Here is a 27,081-nt window from a genome sequence, read left to right as displayed (position 1 = left end):
TCAGAATAATGTGTTTACAAAAATGTTGGTTTCTTAATCAGTCCAGCAGTTGTTCTATTATATGGCATAAAAAGATGACACACATTTTCACTGTCTATATGGTTTACTTAAATTCTAAGGCATACGTAAGAAAATAATATTCTTCAAGGAAGTGCTTGGAATAGAAAAGACACATTTTCTTTAAATATTTAGTGGTAAAGGTTATTGGGTGTTAGAGGGGTTTTCTGCAACATAGATATTTAAGATATCGTTATGATATGCCTTATTTTACTGAACAGTGTGGATTCAACCTATTAGACCCCCACCTATCCCTAGAATGAAGGGGGACCCGGAGCACTTTGAACCCTTTGATCTGGGCATAAGTCGAGGTCCCAGTGTCCTCTTTAACTTTTTCTCTGAACTGCGCCACTCACAAACTGGCACCTTGCAGAAACGGGACTATGCTGAAATTCTCTGTACATTGTACTGTTTGGGACCATGACTGCAGAGAAAAGACTGAAAGGGGTTGGAAACTCTTTATTCTTTCAATTGGTTCTGGTCTTAGCGGTGGAACCTGATGGAACAATATGCCATCTTTTAGTATGGTAGGAATATCCTCATAAACAGTTATTTTTTTTGGGTTAATATTGTCACTAACACACATCAAGAATAGTTTCATGTGCACATCACAAATAATAATTATTTTCTTCTTGCAATACTTAGGTGATATATACGTTTTATTAAAACACAGTTTTTTCACCAATCAATATCTTTTACTAGCTAGTACAGATACAAATTTAACTTTTACAGAGAGCTATAAAAGTAACCAGACATTCTTAGGTTCTTAGACTCATTTACAATTAACAGTCAAGGACTCATGAATTATAAATTGGAGCATCCAACATAACTTATTTTTATATTTAAAGAAACACTGAGTCTTATCTCCATTAGCTATGTAGTTCAATAAATTCTGTTAATCCCTGCCAGAAGCCATTTGCGGTTTTTGGGAAAGCTGAATGTAGTGTTCTTCAAAGGAAATAATGAAAGGAAATCCAGAAAATGTCTGCCCCATGATCACTACTATATCCAGGCGTAGCTAGGTATTCAGCAGACGGGGGTGAAATATATCTGAGTGGGCTCCAACGGTGGGGCTCATTTCACAGTGGTGTGTTACCCCTGTTTTTAAAACAAGTTACTATTAAAAGGTATATTTTACTCAGTTGTCACTTCAGTGAACCCAACCCAGTGGGCCCCCTGAACGCATGTTTATAACTGAAGAGGTGCATTCTAATTATAGTGGTCATCATTCTTAATGATCAAGAGTGCTGTATATGCTGCTATATTATCCATTCTTACGAAAGTTTAATATTTTCTGTGACAGAGGAGTTTGCATTAGAAAGTATTGTAGACCTCTCTGAAAGTAAATGAAAGAATATATAACCCCATCATCCTTGTATATACCAGTCATCAGCCCTGTATATACTAGCCATCACCCCTGTATATAACCCCCATCATCCCTGTATATAACTCCATCATCCCTGTATATACCTACCAGCGATCATCCCTGTATATACCAGCCATCATCCCTGTATATACCAGCTATCATCCCTGTATATCATCCCTGTATATAACCCTATCATCCCTGTATATAACCCCATCATCCCTATATGTACCAGCTACCAGCCCCACCTATAACTCCCATCATCTCTGTATTTAACTTCCATCATCCCTGTATATACCAGCCATCATTCCTGTATATAACCCCTATCAGGGATGATAGGTAGTCTAGCCATCATCCCTGTATGTACCAGCTATCATCCCTGTATATAACCCCCATCATCCCTGTATATACCAGCCATCATCCCTGTATGTACCAGCTATCATCCCTGTATATAACCCCCATCATCCCTGTATATACCAGCCATCATCCCTGTTTATAACACCCATCTTACCTGTATATACTAGCCAGGCTGGTATATACAGATAGGATGGGGGGTTATAAACAGGAATGATAGCTGGTATATACAGGGATGATGGGGGTTATATACAGAGATGATGGCCGATATATACAGGGATGATGGGAGTTACATACGGGGCTGATGGCTGGTATATACAGGGATAATGGTGGTTATATATAGTGATACTGGCTGGACCAGCCTTCATCAATGTATATAACCCCCATCATCCCTGTATACAACCACATCATCTCTGTATATACCAGCCATCATCTCTGTATATAACCCCCATCATCCCTGTATATATGAGTCATCATCCCTGTATATAACCCCATCACCCCTGTATATACCAGTCATAATCCCTGTATATAACCCCCATCATCCCTGCATATACCAGCCTGGCTGGTATATACAGTGATGATGAAGGTTATATACAGGGATGATGGCTGGTATATACATGGATGATGGTTGTTATGTACAGGGATGTTGGGTAGTCTAGCCATCATCCCTGTATGTACCAGCTATCATCCCCGTATATAACCCCTTTCATCCCTGTATATACCAGCCCTCATCACTGTTTATAACCCCCATCTTACCAGTATATACTAGTATATACTGTATATACTGTATATACTATACCAGCCATCGGCATGGTATGTAACTCCCATCATCCCTTTATATATATCGGTCATCATCTCTTTATATAACCCCCATCATCCCTGTATATACCAGCCATCATTCCTGTTTATAACCCCCCATCATCCCTGTTGTGAGGGTTTAGCATCAGGAGAGGTTGGTACAGCGGTTTCTTTGTAGCCAGAGACAGGGACACCGTGCATTAAAAGTCATAACTGGGCTTTGCCTGTGTTTTTATTCTTGTCAAAGAAACAGCCTCTTGTACAACAAGGCAAAATACAAAATAAATCCTGCTCGTCTGAGCACTAACTAAACAAGATATTATCTAACTATACCAAGTGCCTTCCTACCAGGCACTGGACACAAAGTAACACAGGTCTTTACTCACATAGAATACAGGCTACTCCAGCCTTAGTAGTCTCCAGTCTGAGTCAGGGGTGAGACTCACACACACTGTGTCTGCACCTTTTTATACACAGGCTACAGGTGCAGCTAATTGAGCAGCAGCCTTGTCCTACAAACAGAGATGGACTAGGGATTGGGGAACCCGCCCTGCTCTTCTCCAATCCAACTCCAGGCCCTTTTTCCGGCTTTTCCTTAAGCCGAGATTGGAAAGCTAGAGCTTTCTATTGCAAGAACTACTCATTCCCTGGAGCCTAGGATACATATGACAGGATTCTAGGGGAAATGTACCTTCCCTCAATGACTTTACCTGTCACTGTCTCACACTGTATATATCAACCTGGCTGGTATATACAGGGATGATGAGGTTTATATACAGGAATGATGGGCAGTTCAGCCATCGTCCCTGCATTAACACTATCATCCCTGTATATACCAGCCATTATCCCTGTATACAAACCCCATTATTGAAGAGTATTGTGGCATGGCCACGGCGGTAAAGGCGGGGTTGGCGGGAGTGGCGGGGGGCGGTGGCAGTCATGGTGGGAACAGCGGGCCCCACCATCTCAGTGGGCCCAGGGCCATTGCCCCCCCGGCCACTCCACGAGCTATGCCACTGACTATATCTTATATATCTCTAGACACATCTCTAATAATGTGGGTGAATTATAGTAACAGCTCTCTATTAGCTGTAATTCATAAGCTTTAAATGGACACTAACTTTTTAAAAAACGTATACTAATCAAAAAGTATACCTGATATATATCAACTTTGTAATTAACTTACTGTTACATTTTGTCATTTTATCCATCCACGCAAATTGTGTATGAAGTTACTGTCACTAGGTGTCTCCCTTCCTGTAATTTGCTGTCTACCCCCTGTTGTCAAACAAAATCCGTCTCTAGTGAAAAGGAAGAGGAGATGAACTGCAAGTAGTGGTGGCGTGTCTCTTCACAGCCTGCCCATAGAAGTCTATAAGGGGGAGGGGGAGCAGGAGGTGGGAGCAGAGTAATATACACAGATGCTGCCTATAGAAATCAACGGAGAGTGGAGCAGAAGGAGGGAGCAGGAGCAGAGAGAGATATCTACACAGACACGCTGCTTATTGAAGTCTATGGAGAGGGGATCAAGAGGAGGGAGCAGAGTCAGAAAGACACAGACATGCTGCCTATAGAAATCTATGATGATGGGAGGGGAGTAGAAGGAGGGCGCAGGGGCAGGAAGAGAGAGGAGACAAGCTGATGCTAAGAGTTATATTTCCCCCCAAGACTGGATTCACAGCTGCACTGCTTAATACTGCTGTGTAATCTCCTCCATGCCACTGCAGCTTCTATATATGTGATAGATAGGAGAGCAGGATTCTCCTCTTCTATGTATGCAGTGTATAGAAGACATTTTAGCGGTTAGGCTGCACCCTCTACCTCAGAGAAAACTGAGAACTGGAGATAGAGCCTGCAGAGAGTAAAAATGTTAGGAAATGCCATATACAAGTCATATAATGACTATAAAGAGTGTTATTCCTCATGTACACCCCGAATGACAGCTTATTCTGGAAAGTCACCTGAAAAGTTAGGCACGTTTTAAACTTCAGACTTTGTGGCTCTTTGAAGACTGTTCTGTAAAAAGCACTGTTAAAAAAGTTCCTGTATTAATGTTTACATTTTCAAATTTCCAGAATTTCTCCTTACACTTATTAATTAATTAACTCATCGATTGTAAGCTCTTGCGAGTGGGGTCCTCGCTCCTCTTGTTTGAATTGTAAATTAGTTTTGTCAATATGTAATGTCTAATATTGTCTGTACATGAACCCTCTAAATTGTAAAGTGCTGTGGAAAATGTTGGCACCAGTGGCGTATCTACCGCTATAGCAGCCGTAGCGGCTGCTACGGGGCCCGCAGCATAAGGGGGCCCATGCCACCCGCTGGCACAGGCCCCCCCATGGCCGGTGGCTCCGCTAGCAGCTGCTATGGCTGCTACAGTGCGACGCCACTGAAGGGGTTGTTCCTACAAAAGACATGCATCCCCTATCCACAGGATAGGGGATACATGTGAGATCGCTGGGACGCCCAGCGATGAGGAGAACGGGGGACCGAATGTCCCCCGAAGTTCTCCATGAAAACCTCGGACTTCCGGGGTCTGTCTGCAGTTCCATAAAAATGACTTGTGCATCGGTCGCGCTTGTGCGCATGTGTGACCAGCGCTCCTTTCATTTTTATTAAACTGCGCAGATGCCAGAAGTCCAAGGTTTGTCATGGAGAACTTCGGGGGACTTTCGGTCCCCCTCTTTCCTTATCGCTGCCAGCGATCACACATGTGTCCCCTATCCTTTGGATAGGGGATACATCTATTTTGTAGGACAAACTATAGGCCGTTTTTTCTTTGACGGGGGGGGGCTATATGGTGATATCTACAGGGGGGGTTCTGTATGGTGTTATCTACAGGGGGGGTATGTATGGCGTTATCTACAGAGGGGTCTGTATGGCGTTATCTACAGGGGGGACTCTGTATGGTGTTATCTACAGGGGGGTCTATATGGCGTTATCTACAGGGGGGTCTGTATGGCGTTATCTACAGGGGGGCTGTATGGCGTTATCTACAGGGGGCTGTATGGCGTTATCTACAGGGGGATTTGGGGCTGTAAGACGTTATCTACAGGGGGGCTGTATGGCGTTATCTATAGGGGGGGCTGTATGGCTTTATCTACAGGGGCTGTATGCGTTATCTACAGGGGGGCTGTATGGCGTTATCTACAGGGGGATTTGGGGCTGTAAGATGTTATCTACAGGGGGCTGTGTATGGCGCTATCGACAGGGGGCTGTGTATGGTGCCATCTATAGGGGGGCGCTGTGTGGTGGAATCTATAGGGAGGCACTATCTACAAGGGGGGGGGTGTGTGATACCCAGTCAAAAGTTTGCTATGGGGCCCAGTCTTTCCTAGTTATGCCCCTGGTTTGCACTATATAAATAAATGATATTATTATTAATGAACTAGTCTTATAAGTTCATACATGCTACCAGTACTACTGTTCCTTGTTTTCATATAGACAATGATGGCAGCTGAGGAATAATGCAACACTGTAAATTACAAGGTTCTGGGCTCTGTTCACACTACCATTTTTTGATTTCAGTCGGGTGATCTGGTATTTTTTACAATAAGAATAGTGCAGTCTGTAGCGCTATGTTGGCATAAAAAAATAATGGAATAAAATTACATTATAAGTCAATGGGATCTGTCAGGATTATTTTGTATCCTTTTTGGAAATGGTTCTGGTATTACCATATTGTCAGTGTGTGTTACCTTGTGATTTTATTTCTAAAATATTGACTTGCATAAAACTATTGCACATTATACAAATATAATACTATACATTACTATAAAGATGTCAGTTATTTTGATTTCCACTCTCTTATGTCTAGTATTCTCTGCCATTATTCAGAATAAATTTATATATAGAATATGTAAGTTAATTAATTCTCAATCATAAAACTTTAGCTAAAATTCATGTCTAGAATGTTGCATATATTTTTTCCAATTACTGCATTTCACTCAGCTCCCTGTGTATGTGGGGAAAGTCATTGCTTACAAATGAAGAGTAGGTTACATTGAATAAACGTTGCACTGGATACAATTTACCTGTTTTTATTTACTATATCTAAAATATGTATTTTTTGTTTATGACAGGCATGATATTTTTAATTTTTTTGGATTGTAACTTTTAATAAAACATTGAGCTGGATAAGGGTAAAAATGATTCGTAAGGCGTTTTAGAGGAAAACCTGAAGCTCTTATTCAAAGAAGAGGTCAGGAACATGTAACACTCTGTGCATATTAAACTCACTGTCATCCTAATTAAAAGATGCATGTATTGGCAACTCAATAGAGTCACACATGATTTTCCTAAGTGGTCACCCATCACACAAACAAGAAAGCAATTGAATATTACTTATAAAGAAAAATACCAAATAGGCAAAGAATAATAAACAAATACAAATAATAGTGCAAAATTCCATAATGCAAAATGAATTGTTCAAGCTAAAGACAAGGTTGCATCATGAAACATACAAACTAGTATAGTATGCATGTGCTAGGAATACATTGTTATCCAGCCCACACAATTACACAGTATTAGATAAAGTGTGTGGCTAAATGTTGATATGATCCCACAGCCATGTCCTGATTATCTCCGTTGGGACAACTTGAACAACAAACAGGGTTAGCAGTGCTAACAGTGAAGGTCCTTTTACACTGGCCAATATTAACCGAGCACCAATCAACAAGGCAGCTCTTTGACTGGCACTCGTTTGCACCTTTCACAAGGAGCTATGTATGGGGACAAGCACTGGTTACTACGATCATTCATCCCCATACATTTGCATCATGTCGGCAGCACATCTCACTGTTTACACAGGGAGATGTGCTGCCTACAAAGATACTTTATTCTACTGCAAAAAAAACGATACAATCAGCCTATGATCAGGAATACAACAACAATGCTTAGTCAAGGGGTGGAAGGGCAGAGCCCTTTTTAAAGTCCTGGGTGATCTGGGGATTGGTTAGGGAACTTTTTATTGGTGCGTGCTGGCCCTTTAAGGCCGGGGACAAGGGCTTGCGCGCAACCTAGGAGAGGCTACAGGGCAGTACGGCCATGTGTGCAGGCGTCTCAAGGGACGGAGATGCCAGCATGAACTCAAAGGTCTGCAGTCGCGGCCCCCGGGAGGTAAGAGTAGGCATCGGTCCGCAACCGCGGCCGCTACAAAAGGGACACCAGCCAAAACATGGTGAACATTGGGCCCACTGTGGCTCTATCAGCCAAGGTCTGTTATCTATCTAGAGCCACCCCTGAGGGTTATTGTTGTCTGAGCATCTGGACTACAGCAGATTCATGTCATTTTGTACCCTGGACCTAAATATTAGTTAGTGTATTACATGGTGCAGTAATATTACTACATGTATAATAGATATTTGACATATTTTTTTGTACTACTGACACTTAAACACAAAAATATTATTATTATTAGCATCTGCTACACCATTTACTATACAGTAACCATTATTCACTGCAAAACAATCATCTATTCTGTAGATGTGTGCTTCCTTTCCATGCACGAAATGACCAGCTCTGAAAAAAAACATAATTTTTCGATACTGTCACAAGATGTCTATGCTATATATGTCTACTGTATATGTGGCTACCCAGTTGAAGTGATGTGAGTTGCAGTATGTCAATGGTTTTGCTAGCATTGAGCAATATTGTATTGTAATTGTTTAATGATAAATTGGAGTCTTTAACCGGTTCCCAACCACTGTGTATTTACGGCCGGCGGTCGGGGTCCTTAAAACCGTGCCATAACCTATTTACGGCGCGGGTTTCCTTCTAGGAGATTAATCCCTGGCCTATGCTCTGGCTGGGGATTCCCATGCTAGAAGAAACCCATGAGGTCTGTCCATATATCGACATTGACATAGCGGAATCCCTGGGCAAAGTCGGCAACGGGGTTTCCGCTCAATGAGTAGCCACTGACGTCACTATCTATATACGGACAGTGATATCAGGGATTCCATCTAGAAGCGGAATCCCCGGCCTGCATTTACAAGGGTTACTTGAACTAAGGGATGGTACATTAATATCCTAATTTTATTTGTTTATTTTTATGTTTCTATACATTATATTGCAGCAGACGAACTGTGCTCAGAGGGCAGCAGTTCAAGGTGGTTGAACTACATACAAAATCTGTTTGCAAGAAGACTATGTTATCCTATGAGAAGATAGGGATTGTGGGGAAGCCATTGCACACATCAGCCAGCAACTAGTAAACCAAAGAGTGTCAGGTTTACTATGTGCCATTCACTATCGCTATAGCAGTACCTATCTTCTTTTAGGGGGACTTATCATTGCCAATCTCAGACAGACTGTGAGTCAAACTACTCCATATCCTGCCTCCTGTACTGCTGCCGCATGGCTGTCAGGCAGCTGTGATTAAATTTATCTTTGCACTCCTACTCCTCCACGAAGTTTCCACTTGCATCACCCCTCTCAGGATACTATACATCTAATGGGCATGTTTATATATGTCCATGTTCCCTTAAGTGTATGAGTGTATGCACTGAATATATATATGAGTGTGTGTGCATGTTCTGTACAGAAGCAAGTGTGTGTATATGTGCTATATTTCAGGTTGTGTTAAGGGCACTGTTTGGTAGTATTGTTTTGGTGTGACAATGTTATTTTGGCACCAACAATGTTATTTAGCCACTGGGTGACAATATTATTTGGGCACCATTGGTTATATTATTTAAGTAATGTATGTTACTATTATTTGAGCACAATAGTGTGCTATTTTGTCTGCAGTTAACATTAGGCATTGTATAGAAGTATTATTCACTTTATGGTGATGGTTTTTCTTTGCAGTGGAGATAGGAGTTAGTACAATAGTATTTTGCACCTAATGCCGCTATTACGTTCGAGTTCTTTTCGGTTGTCATTGTATGCCACTTGGCATGAGCAAATTCACTGAAATTTGGTTTGAGTCCGATTCGGTTGAATCAGCCGTCAGATTCGATTTGGTCCAAGTCAAATATATTTAAAAGTGCCCTAATTGCCCTGAATAGTCATGTATGACACTCTGAGGTCTTCTAGGACTGTATCCAACCTCTTTTAAGCTTTTTAACGGCAAAACAGCATTAGTAATGACAAAGTGACAGCAACATATATGGCTATGGGTAAACGAATGGTAGTTGGTGGTATCCTTCAGGCTGTTCAAAAACACAGATGTCTGCCAGTGTTCATGCACTTACCGTTGTTTTGGAAGAAGCAATGGTTTTTTAACAAGCGTCTAAAAATTTTCCCTTTTTGGGGAGTAGCACCAGGTTTGGTGTTATTTTATATACTCAACCAGGTACACCGCCACGACTACATCTGCCAGTGACAGTGTGCCAGATCGTCCTGGAAAGTAAAGAAATAATGGTTTTCAACTATATATATATATTTTTTAATTGTTACTTGCATTATAACTTGCAATAAGACGCAGAATAATACGCCATTTTTTTTACATTTTTATATAAAAACTAAAGTGCCAGAATGTTTTTGGTCACCTCATCTCCAACAAAAAAATTAGAAAACCTACAACTGGAGAGGGTCAATAATTATACAATAGTCATAATATAATGAAAAAAGGTTTGGACTTTATTAACATATATTAAAAAAACGATTAAAAAATGAGTCGTACAATGCAAATGAAGGAATCAGCCTGTGCCCGGAATATATAATGAAGTCAAAAAGATATGTGCAAAATGGCAAATAGTTTACTGGTATGTATATGCAAAAGATAAAAATATTGAAATGAGACCAAAAGGATGTCTGTACAGATACAATAACTGATGGAACTCGTGTTGGAACAAATTCCATCTAGCAATGACAGACAAGCTGTCAGGACTAACAGGGAAATGATATAATACAGGTCAAGCATATGGAGAAAACCACGTCCACAAGCATGAATAAGAATAAACAAATGTAATAACAGCCAGAAAGAAGCCAAAGAACCTGTCCCCAGAAAAAGTAATGATAAATGTGATCAAATTGTAGGCACACTATTCAGCATGGCAGTAAGGCCTCATGCAAACGACCGTGTTTTTGCGGCCGCAATTCCCCCGAAAATCCACGGGAGAATTGCGGCCCCATTCTTTTCTATGGGGCCGTGCACACGACCGTAGTTTTTGCGGTCCGTGCACGGCCCGGGAGACCGGACCGCAGAAAGAACGGGGATGTCTTATTACGGCCCGGTTCTGCGGTCCGGGCTCATTGAAAACAATGGCCGCGGCCATGTACATGTGCGGGCGGCCTGCGGCTGACAGTCCGCTGACAGTCCGCAGCCGCCCGACCCGAAAATCACGGCCGTGCACACGGCTACGGTCGTGTGCATGAGGCCTAAGACAAATAGAAAGTGGATCATGGTTTGACATGGCCATTTGCACACACATGGATGGAGGTAAGAGACCATGAAAACTGGCACAAATAAACACATACCGATGTTGGAACTCCTGCACAGGAAAAAATGCCAGACCCGACGCACGTTTCGTCTGATGCCTTCGTCCGGGGGTTTTTCTTTTCCACAAAAAATGGAATAGAAAGTGATAAAAAACTTGAATGTACCCTAAAATGGTAAGCCCTCATACTGCTCAATCAACTAAAAAATAAAAAGTTATGGCTCTGAAAATGTGGCGACGCAAAACAAATTTTATTTTTAACTATTCGTTTTCTCCTTGTAAAAGCAGTAAAACATACAAAAAAAAAAATTGACGTAATCATATTGACCCGCAGAATAAAGTTGACTTGTTTTTATTGCACGGTGAATGCTGTAGAAAAGAAATCCAAAAAAACATGAAGGAATCGCTGTTTTTTTTCCAATTACACCCCACAAATATTTTTTTCCCAGTTTCCCAGTACATTATATGGTACAATAAATGGTGCCATGAAAAACTACAACTTGTTCTGCAAAACTAAAGCCGCCATACAGCTTTATCAATGGAAAAATATAAAAGTTATGGCTTTTGGAAGGGGGGGGGGGGATTCAAATCCTAAATATTGCTGCAGTGGGAAGGGGTTAAGGATATTTTTTTTTCTAAGGGCAGACTGCTTTAAATTAGAGCATCTAGTAAATACCGCAAAAACAACATCAGCGTGTTCCTTTACAAGACACGTTCCATTGAGCCAACAGGGATTCCATCTTGATAACTCAGCCCAAGAGGGACATTTTATTTAAGGTCTGTCTATGTGATAGATTCTTATTTATTTAGATTGACAGAAGACCAATGATAATTTGCTGGCTAGGTCAGAGTGCACCACCTAATGAACTGTAAGCTTGAGTATGAAGTGCATGTTGCGGACCACTGATCTGCCGTTTGGGGGCATATAGAAGCACAATTAGTGAAAAATAATTACAACTTCTAAGAGTTTCTTTAGTAAAATCTATGTGTCATAGAGAACATTCAGCTTTACCAATAAAAACACAAAACACACAAAAAAAAATTACTTATCTGAGGATTTCACACAATAACCCAGTATTCTATTGTTTTCAGGTTTAGTAGCTTTCACACAATAAAAAAAATACTTCTATGATAAGGAACCAGTATTGTGTTTCTCTGAATGTTAGAAGACCATGCTGAGATATTTTTTTTTTCTTGTATCTTTCAATAGAAACTAGAGTGAAAATGGGCATACATTTTAAATGAAAGAAATGCCTCCACTAGTGCATGACTTAATCATTGCTGGAAGGCAGGCAGCAGCAACCAAGATAATGTTTTTAAATAGCATTTAAATATACATAAAAGCCTTACTTTGTCACATTTTGCAGTTTAGCCAGCTGTATTCTAAGATAAATTAGATGCATTTAATTTTAATGACAATTAGCAGATCCTGAAGTTCAGTATGTTGCAATTTCATTGTAAAAGGAAGGAGTGGGAACATAAATATTATTCCCATTGTAAGCAAGTTTATAAGCATATATTTCAAGCCACACAGTGGTTATATGACTAAACGTATTTTACAAAATCATAAAAATATAATTAAACAGAAAATAAATATTGTCTAGGGGAACTTATAAATAAGTCTCTTGGTCAAATCTATTTCCGATTGAGCATTTGAAAGTTGCAAGGAAGAGGGGGAGAAAATGAGAAAGCTGTTTTATCAGAAGATTATAGTATAAGGATGAGGTTTATGCACTATTCTACATTATCCCAGGAATCTTATTTTTATTTGTGTATTTGATCAATTCATAAAGAGACTAAACAATTCCAGTATAACATTGGAAACTAAATAAGGACACCAATAAAATGGCCAACATACAGTATAACAAATGCTACATTTGTTAGACCTTTGGACTTGGGGGATTACTGTTTAGTAGCTGGAAATGCAACCACTAGTTTATCCTTGTTAGACCATCACATACAGGGGATATGCTAATCTAATCCGTTCATCACATCTGGTCATAAATTTATGCCTTGACGTGGGTGTGATGTCCCACATGAGGCTGTACATGTCCTGATGCTAAATCGGACGCAAGCACTATGTCTGTGCAGGCATTAGAGAAAGTTGTTTTTTTTTAAAGAGAAACACTTTGGTGAATTCTTCATCACATAAAAAAACATAGAAAATATAATTTTCTACATGAACAGGCAGATTTGAAAAAAAAAGTATGAAAAAGTAAAGGGGGTAATGGGAAACGCATAATTTTAATAATGATTATACCATAACCATAAATAATTGACCTGGACCATAAAACAGATTTTGACAGATTATTTTTTAATATGTTTGAATACTCCTGGTCTAATCACAATATTCATTAAACTTCTTGCCATCCCAGGATCATGCACCACATAATTTGCCACATTCCTGTTCTCTTTAGTTTACACTCCTGATGTTCTCACCTGGAAAATATGTTAGACCAGGAATCTTTTCGTTGATAGGCTTTCTTTTGTATTTACTTCTAGTTTACCAATAATTCCATGCATATTTTCCTGTAATAACCTTGAATATAAGGTTGAGTCCTGCTACCTACTTCTTGTCTTGATATATACAGATCATGTGATCAACAGTTGCCTCTAAAGTTTTTAGAAAACTAGACAACATAAGAGGTAAAATAGTAATTTACCCTAATGTTTTGTTGTTGACAGGAATACCAAATAGACATATTTTTTGCTCAAACGTGGACTGACAATCGTCTCAGGTTCAATAGCACCATGAAGATTTTAACTCTCAACAGCAATATGGTTGGATTAATATGGATTCCAGATACTATCTTTCGGAACTCTAAAACTGCAGAAGCTCATTGGATTACAACTCCGAATCAACTTCTACGAATATGGAATGATGGGAAAATTTTGTATACATTAAGGTATGTTGTCATTGTCATTTGCTATTTTCATATTTTTGTTTGTATATCTCTTTATTTTCTTCATGCCTACTTTTTCTTTAGTTTTATTATTTTCTCTAACTTTATACATTCATGAAAAAAGTGCACTTGCGTTATGTGGGTTGTTTCCCCCTTTTTTTCACGTGAAAGAAATAAAATTACAGATTTTCAACTACAGACCACATTTTCTTATCTTTCCTCTTATGTCATGATAAGAGATGATAAGTCAAGAGCTGTGTCCCGTATGACACTAAGCTCAGGAGAGCTGGAAAGTGCTTACTGGAGACAGTGATTTCATAAAATGCATATTTGCATGTTGCACTTCAATGGAACCAATATGCTTGAAAGGTTCAGATCGTTGGTAATAATGTGCGGAAGAGTATGAGAATAAATGGAATTTATTGATAATATGACTACGCGTTTCAATGCCGTACTGGCATCTTCATCAGGTCATGGATGAACAAACAAAAGTCACTGTTTAAATAGCCATGTTAATGTTGAAAAAAACCCGCCAATGTGAACGGGGTCAAGGTGTTTAAGTGACGTCATAGTTCAAAGTTCAAAATACACAGGACCGGAAAAACACACAAAAACAGTAAAAGTATGTCATATAATAAAAACAATAAAAATGAATAGAGAAAGAAGAGTTTAAAATGTATGAAAAGAGAACATAATGAAAACCATGTAATTAAGAAGACTTGAAATGTAGTACGTAATGTGTGCCGAAGCGACACGGCATTGAAACGCGTAGTCATATTATCAATAAATTCCATTTATTCTCATACTCTTCCGCACATTATTACCAACGATCTGAACCTTTCAAGCATATTGGTTCCATTGAAGTGCAGCAGCGCCCGCGGTGACTCCTTTTTCTGCCAAACCAGCATAACCTTCGCGGTCGTTCATTGAATCACCGGTCCCGAGTCCTGGCAGCAGCTGTACCTTTATTCTTTATTGCCTTCTACCATCCGTTACCAGGTGAGTACCACTCTTCTTTTACACCACTCCATACCTGGGTAACCTGCACTATGTGGCGCCGTGTTTTTTGTTTTTTCTCATATTTGCATGTTGCATTCAATAAATATTCTGTAGGGAGAACTGCAGCTATAAAAGGCACTTCCCCAACTTCTCATCTCAGAGGTGTCCAACAGAAAGTCCCTTTGTGATCAGCTTGTCCCTGGAGACCTATAATATCAGGTTGTTCAAAACAGAAAGACTGAAAGAAGGATCAAGTCAAACAATATAAAACCAATTAAAAGGAAAATAAATAAATATAATAATCCAATTATTAGAAATAAGCGAATCTATTCTACATTAATCTAATTTGGTCTGAATTTCCCAAACGTTTTTTTGGGGCTTGTGGCACACGAATCGCGCCAAAAGAATGGCCGCTGGTGAACACTGACCTCGAATGGGCTTCCCCATAATGCCTTGCAGACAGACTTCCCCAAAATCACTGCGGTTATCCCTCCCTCCAGTACAGCCTGTCATGAGATGTATACAGTAGGTAGATGACATTACTCCTGCTGGCTTGACGTTAAAGAGCTTTAACCCTTTCATGCCGACAATCTGTAGATTGACGTCCTATCCGCATATACCCCGTGCAGTAAGGACGTGAATCTGCAGACCTCTGCTTCTGCCGGCATAGCGCTGGGGAGATCGCTCTGACGCCGGTGGTGTCAGTGTCCCCAGCTCCCCAGCAACCTGTTCTCTAATAGCCGAACCGATTGGTTCCCCTTTCCCGGGGAACGATTGTGGGTGCTGCCGTCGGTTGCATGGCAAAACCGGAGGCCAGATAACGGCCTCCGGGTCTGCCATTCATGGAAGCCTATGAGGACCAGCTGATCCTCATAGGCTTCCTATCAGTGTGATTATCAACGTCACACTGACAGTTTGTAACACGTTACATTACCTAGGTAGTGTAATGTGTTATAGCAGTCATCAGTGCTGCAGGTCTTCAAGTAAAAAAAGTAATAAAAATGTTTTAGAAAAGTGTAAAAACAAAAAATGCTTCTTTCCTATAATAAGTCTTTTATTATAGGAAAAAATGAAATGTTAAAAAGTACACATATTTAGTATCAACGTAGCGACCCAAATTATAAACCTATAATATTATTTTTCTGCATGGTGAACACCGCAAAAAATAATTAAAAAACAATGCTAGCATCACTATTTTTTTGGTCATCACCCCTCCCAAAATATAGAATAAAAAGTGACCAAAAAGTCGCAAGTACACCAAAATAATACCAATAAAAACTACAACCTGTCCCGCAAAAAACAAGCCCTTACACAGCTTTTCTGAGTGAAAAATAAAAAAATATGGTGACACAAAAAAGAAATAATTTGATAGAAAAATTATTTTATTGCTCAAACGCCACAAAATATATAAAATAAACTATATACATATGGTATTGCCGTAATCGTACCGACCCGCAGAATAAAGTAAAATGTCATTTATAGTTCACGGTGAACAATGTAAAAAAAAAAAGGACAAAAATTCGTCAAAATATAGTTTTTTTTTGTCACTTTGCTTGCCAAAAAAATCAGATGAAAAGTGCCAAAAAAATCACAATAAAATTGTACCAATGAAAACGATAGATTGTAATTTAACAAATAAGCCCTCGCACGGCTACGGTGGAGAAAAAATAAAAAAGTTATGGCGCTCAGAATATAGCGACAGAAATTGTGCAGAGCGTTCCAAAAGCAGATAAGATTGGGCACCATTTATCAGTGCGACATCGGCCACATATCTATGAATTATTATTTATTTACCCAATTATTATTCCCTCTTATTATGCCCTGATGTACTCTGCCCAGCTTACATGCCCCCACATTGTAAACTGAAATACCAGCAAAACCCCAAACCGAACTATTACCAAGCAATATCTGTGCTCCAAAATCGAAATGGCGCTCCTTCCCTACTGAGCTCTGCCGTGGGTCCAAACAGTAGTGTATTACCATATATGGGGTATTGCCGTAATTGGCAGAAATAGATTTACAAGTTTAGGGGTGCTTTTTATTCTTTATTCCTTGTAAAAAAAAAAAATTTTTTAATTTTTCAGAAAAAACGTTGATTTTCATTTTCACAGACAAACTCCAATAAATATAGAAAAAGACCTGTCGGGTCAAGATGCTAACTATACCCCTAGATAAATTCCTTGAGGTGTGTAGTTCCCAAAACCACTTTTGGGGTGTTTCCACTGTTTTGGCACCACAAGAAATCTTCAAACCTGATATAGTGCCTAAAATATATTCTAAAAAAAGGAGACACCAAAATCCACTACGTGCTCCTTTGCTTCTGAGGCCGGTGCTTCAGTCCATTACCACACTAGAGCCACATGTGGGATATTTCTAAAAACTGCAGAATCTGGGCAATAAATATTGAGTTGTGTTTCTCTGGTAAAACTTTCTGTGTTACAGAAAAAATTAAATTTTTACATTTCACCTCTACTTTGCTTTAATTCCTGTGAAACGCCTAAAGAGTTAAGAAACTTTCTGAATGCTGTTTTGAATACTTTAATGGGTGCAGTTTTTAAAATGGGGTGATTTATGGGGTCTATCTAGTACATAAGGCCCTCAAAGCTACTTCAGAACTGAACTGGTCCTTGAAAATATAGCCTTTTGAAATTTTCTTGAAAAGGTGAGAAATTGCTGCTAAAGTTCTAAGCCTTGTAACGTCCTAGAAAAATAAAATAATGTTCAAGAAACAATGCAAATATAAAGTAAACACATGGGGGATGTTAATTAGCAAAAATTTTGTATAGTATTACTATCTGTTTTACTAGTAGATACATTTAAATTTAGAAAAATTATAATTTTTGCTAATTTTCTTTAAATGTTGGTGTTTTTCACAAATAAGCTATGAATTTATCGACCACATTTTTCCACTAACATAAAGTACAATATGTCATGAGAAAACAATCTCAGAATCGCTTGGATAGGCAAAAGCATTCCAGAGTTATTACCACATAAAATGACACATGTCAGAATTGAAAAAATGAGGCTGGTCCTCAAGGACCAAAATGACCTCGGTCCTGAAAGGGTTAAAGGTGTTTCATACAATCCTAGAAGACATCAGTGATTCAGGCATAAGTTTTGAGGCCAATTTGTGATTTGCAGCTAATTTATTGAGACCGAATTGAATCGGACGAACAATTCGATTGATTCGGACACAAAACAAACGTCTGGAAATTCCCTGATTTATGATTATTATATATCAACATTAAAATATTAGTTTTCTCAACATGCAGAAGTGCAGGAGCAATATTAAATAATAGGTATGCCAATAAATGGTCTTTAAAATGTTGTTTATTTTTTCTAAGCTGTATTGTTTGCTATCAGCCAATTCCGTCAGCACAGCTAAAATCAACTTTTTTGAAAAGGAAATAAACATTGATGTTTGAAAGAGTTCATAACAAAGTTTGAGATTTCGGAACTGCACTTTGTATGGTGAGAATGCTTCAGAAGATGGGGAAAAAGCAATACAGGCAGTTGAAAAGATAAAGTGGTGGGCAGGGTAAAAACAAAGGAAAATAAATGTATAGGGGCATATGGACAGGAGGGATATAATGTATAAAAAAAATTGTATCTACCTCTGTTGTATTTTCTTACATAAACAAATATTTAATGGATAAACGCACAAACACATAGACTTTTCACAAGATTCAGGATGCAGGACCCCATCATAAAAGTTTAAACAGGGCAACTTAAAAACAAGTCCCATGCATCAGATCAGGCATTGGCTGCCGGTGCATGCTGTCAGTTGTAGTGTTACAACAGCTGGAGAGCCACAGGTTGGAGACCACTGCATTAGATGAAACCCTTTCCACCTACCCAGGTCAGCTTTAAGAAATATATCAATTATTTTAAGTCTGTGCTCAAACATATAGGAAAACAAGCACATACAACTAAATGTATTGTGAAACACTATATAAAAATAAGTCATTTAAAATCTATATACATGAATATACTTACATTGAAATATACTTTCTTTTTTCATTATTTTTTGTGTCATTCAAGAACCAACAGAAATCCACATACAGATTTGACTTTTAGAAATTAACTTTAAAACTCACGCTTTCCAAACTATTTATATAATCCCCTTACAGCTAATCTATTATTTCACCGCCATCTCACAAGGGTGCCAGTTATATCCCATTATGTTTTTCACAAAGTCAGAAAGAATTTCATCTATAAAAATATCAACACAATAAATATTTTGCCCCCTATGTTTTTATAATTTTCTTTCCAAAATGAATTGTGTATTCTATGAAGCATGATATTACAATTTGTAGTTTTAATTTATATATATCTATATCTATATATATATATATATCTATATATATATATATATATATATATATATATATATATGCTTAGACTGATATTAATGCTGCACAAGGCATGATCCATTTGGCACAGCTCGCAAAGCATGTCAGACACTTCATGCCTTGTGTACATATAATGACTCAGTTCCTCCCCTTTTAGACCATTGCATTTTGATTGGTAAAAGTCCCACATTGTGTAAAGCAAAATATCCATACACATCAATGTCTATATACTAACTGTGACTATTAAAGAGGCTGTCACCAGATTTTCAAATCCCTATCTCATATTGCAGCAGATCGGCGCTGCAATGTAGATTACAGTAAAGTTTGTTTTTTTTCTCAAAAATGAGCATTTTTGGCCAAGTTACGAGCATGTTTAAATTTATGCAAATGAGCCTTTCTTAAGTACAACTGGGCATGTTTAAAGTTATGTACAAGTGGGCGTGTATTGTGTGTGTAACATCTGGGCGTTTTTACTTCGTTTACTAGCTGGGCGTTGTGAATAGAAGTGTATGATGCTGACGAATCAGCATCATCCACGACTCTTCGTTAACACCCAGCTTCTGGCAGTGCACAGACACACAGCGTGTTCTCGAGAGATCATGCTGTGACGTCACTTCCTGCCCCAGGTCCTGCATCGTGTTGGACGAGCGAGGACACATCGGCACCAGGCGACAGAGGCTACATCGACTTACCTGCAAACGCTGATGCTGCTGCAGAATCAACTGTAGCCTCTGTCGCCTGGTGCCGAAGTGTCCTCGCTCGTCCGACACGATGCAGGACCTGGGGCAGGAAGTGACGTCACAGCGTGATCTCTCGAGAACACGCTGTATGTCTGTGCACTGCCGGAAGCTGGGTGTTAACGAAGAGAAGTGGATGATGCTGATTCGTCAGCACCATACACTTCTATTCACAACGCCCAGCTAGTAAAACAAGTAAAAACGCCCAGATGTACACACACAATACACGCCCACTTGGACTTAACTTTAAACACGCCCAGTTGTACTTAAGAAAGGCTCATTTGCATAATTATAAAAATGCTCATAACTTGGCCAAAAATGCTCGTTTTTGAAAAAAAAACACGTTACTGTAATCTACATTGCAGCGCCGATCTGCTGCAATACGAGATAGGGGTTTGAAAATCTGGTGACAGAGCCTCTTTAAAGCCTGTTTAGATGGACATTAGCCCCTTCAGGACCAAGCTCATTTTGGCCTTCAGGACCAGACCCATTTTTTCAAATCTGACATATTTCACTTTATGTGGTAATAACTCCGGAATGCTTTTACCTATCAAAGCGATTCTGAGATTGTTTTCTCGTGACACATTGGACTTTATGATAGTGGAAAAATGTGGTCAATAAATTCAATATTTACGAGTGAAAAACACTAAAATTTTGTGAAAAATAGCAAAAATTAGCATTTTTCTAAATGTAAATGTATCTGCTTGTAAGACAGGCAGTTATACCACTCAAAATTGTTGCTAATTAACATCCCCCATATGTCTACTTTAGATTGGCATCGTTTTTTGAGCATCCTTTTATTTTTCTATGACATCACAAGACTTAGAACTTTAGCAGCAATTTCTCACATTTTCAATAAAATTTCAAAAGGCTATTTTTGCAGGGGCCAGTTCAGTTGTGAAGCGGATTTTAGGGCCTTATATATTAGAAACCCCCAAAAAGTCACCCCATTTTAAAAACTTCACCCCTCAAAGTATTCAAAACAGCATTTAGAAAGTTTCTTAACCCTTTAAACGTTTCACAGGAATTAAAGCAACGTAGAGGTGAAATTTTCAAATTTCATTTTTTTTTGCAGAAATTCATTTTTAATCTATTTTTTTTGAAACACAGAAGTTTTTACCAGAGAAACGCAATTCAATATTTATTGCCCAGATTCTGCAGTTTTTAGAAATATCCCACATGTGGCCCTAGTGCGGTAATGGACTGAAGCACCGGCCTCGGAAGCAAAGGAGCACCTTGAGGGTTTTGGGCCTCCTTTTTATTAGAAAATATTTTAGGCACCATGTTAGGTTTCAAGGGCTCTTTCGGTGCCAAAACAGTGGAAATCCACCAAAAGTGACCCCATTTGGGAAACTACATCCCTTGAGGAAATTATCTAGGGGTATAGTGAGCATTTTGACCCCGCAGGGTTTTTGCAGAAATTATTGGAAGTAGGCCGAGAAAATGAAAATCGTCATTCTTTCAAAGATAATGTAGGTTTAGCTAATTTTTTCTAATTTCCACGAGGACTAAAGGAGAAAAAGCACCACAACATTTGTAAAGCAATTTCTCCCGAGTAAAACAATACCCCACATGTGGTTATAAATGGATGTTTGGACACACGGCGGAGCTTAGAAGTAAAAGAGCGCTATTTGGCTTTTGGAGCTCAAATTTAGCAGGAATGGTTTGCGGAGGCCATGTCGCATTTGCAAAGCCCCTGAGGGACCAAAACAGTGAAAACGCCAAAAAAGTGACTCCATTGAGAAAACTACACCCCTTGAGGAATCCATCTAGGGGTGTAGTGAGCATTTTACCCCCACAGGTGTTTGATAGATTTTATTAGAGTTGGGCAGTGAAAATAAAAAAAATCCTATTTCTTCAATAAGACATAGCTTTAGCTCCAAATTTTTAATTTTCTCAACAAATAAAGGAAAAAAAGAACCCCAACATTTGTAAAGCAACTTCTCTGGAGTACGGCAATACCCCACACGTGGTCATAAAATGCTGTTTGGGCACACGGCAGGGCTCAGAAGGGAAGGAGCGCCATTTGCTTTTGGTGTACAGATTTTGCTGCATTTGGTTTCTGGTCGCTATGTTGCATTTGCAAAGTCCCTGTGGGACCAAAACAGTGGATCCCCTTCAGAAGTGACCCCATTTTGCAAACAATACCCTCAAGGTATTCACCTAGGGGTGTAGTGAGCATGTTAACCCCACAGGTGTTTTGCAGAAATTCGTGTGCACACGATGTGGGAGAATGAAAATGGGAATTTTTCCTTAGATACGCCAATATGTGGTGCCCGGCTTGTGCCACCATAACAAGGCAGCTCTCAATTATTATACGGTGTTTCCCTGTTTTAGAATCACCCTACATGTGGCCCTAATCTTTTGCCTGGACATTCGACAGGGCTCAGGAGTGAAAGAGTACCGTGTAAAATTGAGGCCTAATTTGGCGACATATAAAGTATTGGTTCACAATTGCAGAGGCTTTGATGTGAAATAATAAAAGAAACCCTTGAGAAGTGACCCCATTTTGGAAACTGCACCCCTCAAGCCATTTATTAAGAGGTGTAGTGAGCATTTTCACCCCACGTGTCTTTTCCATATATGATTGCGCTGCGGAAGGTACAAATTAAATTTTTTCCCTAGATATGCCAATTCAGTGTCAAATATGTTGTGCCCAGCTTGTGCCACTTTTTTTTTTATATACAGTGTTCACCGTACGTTATAAACTACATGTTACCTTTATTCTGCGGGTCAGTACGATTCCGGCGATACCAAATTTATAGAACTTTTTTATAACTTTTTGCACAATAAAATTACTTTTGGAAAGAGAATGTATTTTTTCTGTCGCCAAGTTGTGAGAGCCATAACTTTTACATTTTTTCGTCGATGGAGCTGTGTGATGGCTTGTTTTTTGCGAGACGAGGTATAGATTTTTTAGGTACCATTTTTGGATACATGCGACTTTTTGATCACTTTTTATTTCAATTTTTGGAAGACAGTGACCAAAAAAACAGTAATTATGGCAGAGTTTTTGAGTTGTTTTTTTTACGGCGTTCACTGCGCTGGATAAATAACATAATATTTTTATAGTTCAGGTCGTTACGGTCGCTGCGATACCAAATATGTATGGCTTTATTATTTTTTTCTATAATAAATGACTTGATAAGTGAAAAAGGGCGATTGTGTAAACTGCCTGAAGAAGGGGCCTCTGTGCTCTGAAAGCTTGCATATAGAACTTTTATGGTTAGCCAATAAAGGTATCATACCTATTATACTTTTGTCTTTTTTGACACAAAAGTATTTAACATTTCATGTTATTATTTGAAACTTTTATTGTATGTTTTACAACTTTTATTTTTACTTTTTTTACACTTTTTTTTTACACTTTTCTTTAGACCCACTAGTGGACTTGAATGTCCAACTGTTTGTTTGATGTTCTAATACATTGCACTACCTATGTAGTGCAATGTATTGGAACTGTCAGTTGTTCACTGACAGCAAGCCGATCAGGCTCCGCCTCTGGGCGGGGCCTAATCAGCTTACGTAATGGCAGACAGGAGTCCATTGTTAGGGCTCCTGTTGCCATAATAAGGGTATGTTCACACGAGGGCGTCCGTAACGGCTGAAATTACGGGGATGTTTCAGCCTGAAAACATCCCCGTAATTTCAGCCGTAACGGCATGTGCAGGCGCTTGAACGCCGCGTCAATTACGGACGTAATTGGCGCTGCTATTCATTGGACTCAATGAATAACGGCTCCAATTATGGCCAAAGAAGTGACAGGTCACTACTTTGACGCGGGCGTCTATTTACGCGCCGTCATTTGACAGCGGCGCGTAAATTACGCCTCGTGTGAACAGACAAACGTCTGCCCATTGCTTTCAATGGGCAGATGTTTGTCAGCACTATTGAGGCGCTATTTTCGGACGTAATTTGGGGCAAAAACGCCCGAATTACGTCCGTAATTAGTGCGTGTGAACATACCCTAACAGTCGCCAGCCTTGCCATCGCATGGCAAGGCTGCCGATTTTCTTCAAACCTCTAGGATGCAGCGATCACAATGGATCGCTGCATCGAAGGGGTTAATGCCAGGAATCGGAGCTAGCTCTGGTTCCTGGCGATAGATCGGGGTGTCCGCTGTAACATACAGCGGACACCCACTGCTGATGACGCCGGCTCAGCTTCTGAGCCGGAAGCTGAGCCGGCGCCATCTTGCCGATGGTACCGGAAGCCTCCTGGGCCCCGCCGACGACGGGGCATAGGAGGATTCCGTTACTGGCGGACCGGGAGGTAAGCATTAGCCCTCCGATCGCCTTTGCAGCCACCGGCAACCCAGCGATCACGTTGCTGGGGTGCCGGTGGCTATAAACTCCTCACATGCTGCGATCTCTATTGAACGCAGCATGTGAGGGGTTAATCGGTCGGATCGGAGGCTAGGTCCGGTCCTGTCCGATACCTCAGGGTGCCAGCTGTAACATACAGCTGTCACCCGGCGGTGATGTCGCTGGCTCAGCTCCTGAGCCAGCTTCATCTCCATGACGTACAGTAACGTGAAAATGCGGTACGACACCAGTTTTCTTGACGTTACTGTACGTGATCCGGGGGGAAGGGGTTAAGTAGGATAGAATTTTAGATTTACACAATGTTACTATGACAACACTGAACAACCAGAGTGCAAGGTAGGAAGTTTTGTCATGGGGATTCTATAGCAGAGTAGCTGTAGAAGCTTGACAGGTATGTTCAGGTATTGATCATATAAATGTGTTATTTTTAACCTTTTATATAATGGTTCATTTTCATTTTTTCTTTGCGAGATTTAGAATTCTAACATAAAATATAACTGGTATGATAAAAATAGCTTATACTGGGATGATAGAACATTGCAGAAATAGTATGCCAGCTGATAAATGCATAGGCCAGAGTGGAGCTTCACTGAATACATAATCCTCTGAACTTGTAACTATCCAGGGACCTAGTACATATGACTGTAGGCTTGAATAAAATGACTCTTCACTGCTCTCAATGTATAGTAGGACACATCTTTTATGTTAAGTAAAAACGAACTGTCTAAAGCAGCATTTAATCCATATACAAAGAAGATGGACCATTAAACAATTAGAAAATTCTCTAATGTTAACTAACACGGTTCTGTCAGTTAAATATGTTTCCCTAGGTAAGGGCAGCATGTTACAGGGACAGGTTCCTACTCGTATTAGCCAAAACGGCACAACAAATATTGTGTCACTTGGCTAATGGGAATGATCGAAGAATACACTAGACTCATAGTTCTGAGTCTGGTGTATATATGATGGGAGCGCTATCCTGCCTCCCTCTGCCCTTCTCATCGGTGATTGATGGCTGGTTGCAGTGTATATCCAAACAAAACAGCCCATCAATCACTGTGAGGAGGGGGGCGGGGATAGGTGGGAGTAGCGCTCCACTCAAGAATACACCGGACAAAAAACTATAAGTCTGGCATATTCTTTGATTGCTCCTAATAGCCAAATGGTCCAATATTTTTTGTGCCAAATAGGAGGACAGACTTGTCCCTGGAATTCAGCTGACATATTCACTTTAGGTACACCCTATAGTATAAAGATTATATCATCATAATCATTATGCAAGGTGCAGGTCAACTGTAATACACTGTGCACATTGAATTAAATTAAACTTTTTCATTTTTAGTGGATTAGAACGCAGATTTTTTTTTACTTCAGTTGTTATAACCATTAGGGATTCATTTGTGGATCCTACCAATATACGAAGATTATGTATGACAGATACTCTGGAGTCAACCTGTTCCAGACATATGTTTATATTAAGACTGACTTTGTAAATTGGTGATTAGCTATGCTTTTCAGCATCGCTGACTATTCGGCAGAAGAGCCCAAAAATCATTTACATATCTTTATTGAAGTCTGCATTCAGGGATGTCGGGGGAGTGCAATAATTTGTGTTGTGTGGATCGTAAACATCTATATGTGATTAATCATATAAATAAATGTTTATACTTTTTTTTCCTATGATAAGCAGTGGTCATAGCAGTCACTCACAGCAACGACTACACCTCCAGGCATAGAATAAGATTTCAATCACTGACAAAATGTAAATTGCTTATAAAAAAAACCCCTAAGCTTATATAGTGAAGAACTACTTTTAAAATCTGCTTGCTAACTTTTAAAGCCATAAACAACTTGGCTCCTAAATACTAAACATGGCTACTTAAGCCCCTCGCTCCTTGCCATCCCCTCAGATCAACGGGTACTAATAAACTGTCAATACCAAGGATTTCAGCCTTCAGCCATGCAGCCCCTCTCTCCTGAACTCATTGTCTGGACCAATCAGAGAGATATTATAAAAAACAAAATTTTAACCGCTTATGTTTGGTCTATCTTTTGAGGGCAAATAACACACTCGCTCTATAAAATATTTGTTAGTTCACCCCAGGACTGAGCTTTGAATCCCTTGGGCAAAAAGCACATTTAAAATTTATGTTGTATCTTTATAATAAACCTACAATATATACACATTTTTGGAGAAATAAAACAAACAGATTAGGGCACAGGAAACAACAAATTTGCTTTTCACTAACATTTGTACCTTTACTTAGTCTTTTGGATGTGATAACCAGTTATTTTCTTATCCACAAACATGTCTCGGTATAACCCCATATTAAGAAGGCCATCTTTTGACCCAGTGTAGAAAAAGCATAGTACAGTATAGATCAATATCAATATTGATTTTTTGGAAAAGGTATAAAAAAGAGAAATGGCGCTCCTCTATGGTAGAGTTGTAATCGACTCACCTGGTGTTGTTGTGCAGGATCATCAGCACAACTTGACTTAATTGTTTGCCTGGTGAACTTTCACTGTGCAAGCCTCGGGCGTGGACCCACGGTGGATGCCTCCAGGATTGGAGTTTCCTCTACGTGGTCTTTACACTTGCTTTTAGATATAGAGAAAAATAGCTCATTGCATCGGGCGCTTCTGTGTAGCTGGTGTGTTTTTCTTTACAGACCCATTTTTTGAGGTAGAGATGTTTTATTATACATTGCGTGTGATAAAAAAACAATAAATAAATAAGAGAATAAAAATGGATGTACTGCTACACGTTTCAATGCCGGACGGGCGTCTTCGTCAGGCAGGTAAAAAA

The 27,081-nt window shown here is 39.5% G+C and overlaps 1 protein-coding gene across 3 annotated transcripts in view; it reads left to right on the top strand.

Annotated features, from left to right (window-relative positions):
- Window positions 1-27,081, top strand: part of GABRG3 (gamma-aminobutyric acid type A receptor subunit gamma3) — a 485,326-nt gene that overhangs the window by 284,177 nt on the left and 174,068 nt on the right. For all 3 annotated transcript variants that reach the window (XM_075852586.1, XM_075852584.1, XM_075852585.1), the window contains exon 4: window positions 13,642-13,862. In XM_075852586.1, the coding sequence (XP_075708701.1) occupies window positions 13,642-13,862 (221 nt within the window). The remainder of the gene's footprint in view (window positions 1-13,641; window positions 13,863-27,081) is intronic.

Source organism: Rhinoderma darwinii, chromosome 2 (genome assembly GCF_050947455.1).
Source record: "Rhinoderma darwinii isolate aRhiDar2 chromosome 2, aRhiDar2.hap1, whole genome shotgun sequence".
In the NCBI taxonomy this organism is placed as follows: Eukaryota; Metazoa; Chordata; class Amphibia; order Anura; family Rhinodermatidae; genus Rhinoderma; species Rhinoderma darwinii.
The sequence above is the reverse complement of the archived record's forward strand: the minus strand, read 5'-3'. Positions and strand labels throughout refer to the sequence as shown.